General features: G+C 49.5%; 2 protein-coding genes across 2 annotated transcripts; one reads left to right on the top strand and one right to left on the bottom strand.

Moving 5' to 3' along the window:
- The first annotated feature begins 619 nt into the window (after positions 1-619).
- On the top strand, positions 620-1384 carry EI90DRAFT_2101972 (uncharacterized protein). The gene is made up of 2 exons (XM_039052591.1): positions 620-883; positions 936-1384. The coding sequence occupies exons 1-2, from the start codon at positions 800-802 to the stop codon at positions 1311-1313; spliced, it is 462 nt and encodes a 153-aa protein (XP_038922075.1). The 5' UTR covers positions 620-799; the 3' UTR covers positions 1314-1384.
- Positions 1384-4574, bottom strand: EI90DRAFT_2101962 (uncharacterized protein). Its single transcript, XM_039052590.1, has 7 exons — positions 4504-4574; positions 4309-4443; positions 4173-4252; positions 4061-4120; positions 3432-4009; positions 2895-3376; positions 1384-2844 (listed from the first exon to the last, which is right to left on the bottom strand). Exons 2-7 carry the CDS (start codon positions 4416-4418, stop codon positions 1455-1457), a joined length of 2700 nt encoding a protein of 899 aa, XP_038922074.1. The 5' UTR covers positions 4419-4443; positions 4504-4574; the 3' UTR covers positions 1384-1454.
- Positions 4575-5310: the final 736 nt, after the last annotated feature.

The raw sequence follows: 5310 nt of genomic DNA, 5'->3' as shown, positions 1-5310 counted from the left end.
CTTCTGTCTTAGCACTGCCCACTCCCCTTTGCCGCTCCTACCAATCACGAGTTGCCGCGCAACCTGACTTCTCAATGAGCCTAGGTTTTGCCTCAGCCGTACGCTGGGTGTTCTGGCGCGGATGCGCGGAACAGACCACACCAGCAGAGGTACGTATCTCACTGCGAAAGTGCTCACAGTTAGTCCAGCCCACACTTATAAAGAGCGCCTGCACCTTCACTTTTCCCCTCTCTATCACCTGAATTCGTGCCACTCTCGGTGAGTTGGGCCGCTTACTGCTTTGTATCCAAACTCTCACTCGTGCATTATCGCTGCTGCCTCTGCTGCTGTCGCTCTCTTGACTCCCGGAATCATCCATGCCTGCTCAGTAACTTGGCTGGCTTGTTGGGCCACTTGGCCATCTCCCGCTACGACCAGTAACACCTGATTAGACAGCATAAATTGGCTGATGTGAATTGCACAACGTTAAGCATGGTTCAAATTTAACTTAGAAAATTTCGCTCCAGCTGAAATTCGTGCCTGGATATACCTCCAGCCAGAACTGAAAACGAAAAATTATATTTTCCACGTGTTTTTTTTTGGTGACACATGACCTCCGCAAACTTCCGACATGACAAATCATGGGGTGGATTCAGGTTTAGTGCATCAGATTCAAGTTACACCTCAGAGAATATCAGGCACTCCTTGCAATGACAACCTCATATTATGGAATGCGGTAATATTCGGACCAAGTAAACATTCAATTCAACGAGTCCTATCCCAACAAACCCGCCACCGTTGTCAAATATGCTCCATCCGAATGTCCACGCGAATGGAGAGCTTTGCTTCAGAATCGCTGGTCACCTACCTACGATGTCGCTGCGATACTAACGAGCATCCAAATGTTAGTTTCACGATCCCTATGGGTTTCATTAGTTTTGACCCAAACCGTCCAGGTCATCCTGGCACAACACCATTTGAGAGCGATTGATTACATGTTCAAACAGTCAGCTCTCCTTCAGCTCCCTCTTAGGGCTCATGTAAATATATGTGACAAGTTTGGTAGCAATGCGATGTGCTCAGTCAGAGTCGACCTCTCCCAAGCCCGCGTCAAGCCGAGTCAGACAGATGCTAAGTTAAGAGTTGATTATGGTGCCAAGGCTAGGATGTTGGATCACCAGAACCCCATAGATGGTCCGAAGCAACGCCCCGAAATGACGATGGAGGAAGCAGACGGAGGGGATGAGACATTTCTTGCTTCGATTTTTTTTTTTTCTGGGTTCTCACATGAACCATTGCACCACACTCTGGGGGTTCAGTTTAGGTTTACTTGAATTCTACCTCAACATCTTTCAAAAGAGTTTCTCCCGCTTCAGCAATTTATTTGCTCCGCAACACGTAACTGTTCTCGACATGCATCAAGTCTTGCGATCCATATGGCACACATCCTGTCTCTGCATCCACCATCCATTGGCCTATCCTCTCTTCCGATTTCGAGGGTGTTGGACTTGGGTAGTTGAGCTCCCCGACGCTCTGGAGACACCCTTGCCAGTATCCTGGTTTTTGGCTGCTGCACGTGTGACTCTGGGTGTGATGTCTGGTTCCGTGGATCTCGGGCGCTTTCTGCCCTCCAACCTCAATTTCGCCCACTCCTCTGACCGTTTCTTTGATTCTAAAACACCACCAAAGTACGGTTTTAGGTCCTCGAGGGCTTGCAAATTCTCTTTAGATTTTGCTCTAGGAAAGTCCTCAAGGATACTCTGAGCCGCGAGAATGGACGGGTAAAGGTTCTCGACATCCGGTGAAACCGCCTGAAAAGTTTCGGAAGTGCAACCATAAGCGGTAATTTGATAATGGTGGTCATCTGGGAGCATTTCGCCTACAGAGCTGCGAGTCGTGAGATGTGTCGCCTTAGTGTGGATGGTCACAAGTGAATCTGTTGCTGCCCTCTCATATCCGAACTCGAAAATGATCGATATTACTGGCATGGAAATTTCCGGAACAGTGATCGAGCGATCAACATGGCAAGGGACAGCCCGTTTGCGATTCTTGAATTGCAAGTTGATGGCTGATGTGGACTCCGGCAAGATAGTCGTGCTTGTGGGACCCATATGGACAGGAATGACAGCATCGATAGAGTCCTGGTTATCTTTGGCTTGGAGGGCCATTCCACGCCGTAGTGCCACTGCCAGATTTTGGGCAGTCAACATTTCGGTATCTTTGGCCAGAGCGAAATGGGAAAAGCAGATATAAGATTTTGCAAACGCCTTTCCCAAGGTGGGCACACCATCTCTGGCCGTCACCGAGTGGGCATTCAATATTGTCTCGTGGAATGGCTGTGCAAATAGAGCCTGGAGAAACTCGAGGACAGGGACAGGTTGATGGAAACGTGCGTCATTTGGATTATAAGTGACTTTTTGGTACTTTTGTGTCAAGGCGAGATCGTGTGCAATGGTCACAAGAAGTCGACCGCAGAGTTCTCCACGCTCTCCTTTTGCAAGCAGTCCTTTCCCACAAGCCTGAGCTAGAACCTCTGGACCCCGCGTCTCTATCCCATGGTCATCGTTCAGGTACAATGCTGCCGCCGCGGCCAGTACCGGCTCAGAGGGCGTTCCGCTATGCATGAACTCACGATGTTGGGGAATGGCATAAACAACGCGCATGTGTGACTCAACGAGCTCCGCAGCCATCACTTTCGAGGCCTGAGTGGTCATGTCGAAGGTTATCCCAATGCGAACCCCCAGCGCAGCCACTTGAGAGTGGAACACTCTCGTCTCGTCCCCTTGCGCGATCAGTTTCTCTCCGGCAAAAGGTATAACAGGCCTTCCTTTCCTCTCTACCCAGTTTTTGTGGTGGACATACCATCTGTTACGAATTTAGCCGAATCTTCCGCAAATTGAGTGGAAGACACTTACAAACTACGTCCAAACCCTACCATTATACTGGGTTGGCACATGTTTTCGAGGCTCGGGTTCTTCCGATCGCGTTTTAAAGATTCAAGAACTTCGTTCTCAAACACGTCGAACGGCAGCTCGGTGAAAGGGGGGAAGAGGCGACGACCTTGAGCAACACGAACTGATGGATGGCTGGCTGGCGAGGGTGCCAGTTTCTGGAGATGAGAACTCGTGGATAGAAAAACGAAAAAAATGGCGCAATCTGTCAGCTCAGCCAGCACTATGCCGAGGTTATGATAGGGCGAGCGAGTACGCGTCACCTTCTGCTGATCCGGTGAGACGGGTTCGGTAAGTCGGTGGGCTTCATCAAAATAAACGATACATTTGAGTTCACCCGCCTCCCCGGGGAGAGCTTCGACAAAGCGGGAACATGAGACCTTCATTCGGCCTATAGGGCTACCATGGGCGCTATCTTGTGCCATACCCAGCGTCGAAGCTCGAAGCTTTCCAAGGAAAATCAGGATGTGGCAGCAACAATAAAGCCCTCTAGATACCAACCTCCACTGCCTCAGCCGCCACAGAATCTAGGAAGTTTTTCCTGTTGTTACCAACTTCAGCATCGGTTCGTCCTTTGTTGAGATAATCAGTCCATTCAAGTGCTAGCGCTGCTCCCGTTTTCTTTTTCTTTTTATTATTATTGAAGGTGGGGCCGTTAAGAAGCTTGGTGGCATGTTCGAATAGCAAGGCCAATATAATCGCATATTCTGCCTGCAGGCAATGATCGGTTTTCGACTGATGTGATTCAAAATATTGTCGAAACGCCTCGTCCGGAGGAGGGTACGCTGGCGAAATTAACGTCATCACAAATATGGAATCCGCGATGAAACATTGCGCACTTCGGAATAGAGAGCCAATGTCCTCGCGAATATTGATCGGAATCGTAAATATGGAGCGCGCGGCTTGCTCGACCATCCTGGATTTCCCCATTCCAGAAGACTGGATAACTGATATGGACCAATTGTACGGTTCCCCAGATGAGTCGGGACCCCGGCTTGACCCCCAATACGATTTCAACGTATTGATAAACAGACTGGGTCTCGTTCCCCGATACGGTTCTTCAAACGCCGATCGAAGACCTGATGCAACTCATCAGGCAGATGACAAACTCAAGACAAACAGTTAATTACCTCCGTCACTGAGACGGGGCTTAACAATCTTATCCCCAATGCGTCGCAGTTTCTCATCCACTGTTCCACCAATCAATGACAATTATTGCTCCTGATGCTGACCGACACGCACCATACTCGACCAAGGAGCGCCATTCGTTCTGTCTCATGGCACCCACCATCAAATCTTTGCATTTAGCGCGCTCGACGTCGCTGAAATTTGCCACGATTGATGCCTGTTCGTGGTCACCAACGACGTTCCTACCCACCTGCCGCAGAGTGGCAGAAAGAGTAGAAAAAACAGATTTAAAAAATGTAGTCCACTGTTGATTTCCCTCGCTACCCTCAGCTTGCGATAGGAAAGCAATCCATAGCTCATGATGGAGCGCGCTAGACTTAATGACCTTATCCACTTGATCGTCATGCATTCTTGTGGAAGTGGACACTGCAGCAGAGGAACTTGCCATCGTTGTGCAAGGCAAAGAGCGAACTCAGTGTAAGAGGGGGTGTTACGGTTAAGCCGTAACCCCGGACGGACTTAACGGAGGTCTCACATGTCCCGCTTACTGTATCTCAGTTCCATTTCAGCTCATGTAGCTTGAGACTTCCTGTATGACTAGGATGTTTCTCTTGTCACCTCGCATGTTTTAGCATGTATATAAGGAGTTGACCAGTGAAGACGGACTCTTCAACTGGTCAACACAGGTCACTAGCCTCAATAGACATCTCGTGATCTTGTGATTTCCTTCTCGTGATCTCACGTCGCTCCACTCCGTTCCCACGCTCGTTAGCGCCGAGAGGTTCGTGACAGTCAGTCGATTCTGGCTGGCTCCCACACTCACGTGAGACCAAAGTGGCCTCAGTACAGCCACAAAGCCACGCGCTTGCGTGAAGATATCTTAGTATAATATGCAAACTTTGCCTTTGCCTCGGATTTGTCTCGTGCACCTCAGATTCAGTGTAGGGTCGTCGGGATGACGTGACGGCGCAGACAAAGTTCAGCGGTAGAAAATGTCGGAAAATCGCGAAATCGGTAAGTCCTGGGGGACAAGGTTCATCTCTTTCTTCCGCCTCATGCTTTCCTACACCTAGCTAACAACGTCGAGCAGTTTTCCGTCGTCTTCTCCTTTGGCCTCGTCACTTCCACTGCTCGCACTCCCTCGTTTGACTGCGAATTCTTCCTCTCTCCATTCCCGACTGGCTTTACTCTCATTTCTTGGCTCCTGTCTGCATTCTCGCTGTTGATGGTGCATACACGTGTCTTGCCATTC

This window comes from Cantharellus anzutake (genome assembly GCF_015039405.1).
Source record: "Cantharellus anzutake strain C23 chromosome Unknown EI90scaffold_5, whole genome shotgun sequence".
NCBI lineage: Eukaryota > Fungi > Basidiomycota > Agaricomycetes > Cantharellales > Hydnaceae > Cantharellus > Cantharellus anzutake.
Note: the sequence above shows the minus strand (reverse complement) of the source record. Positions and strands in the feature narration are given on the sequence as shown.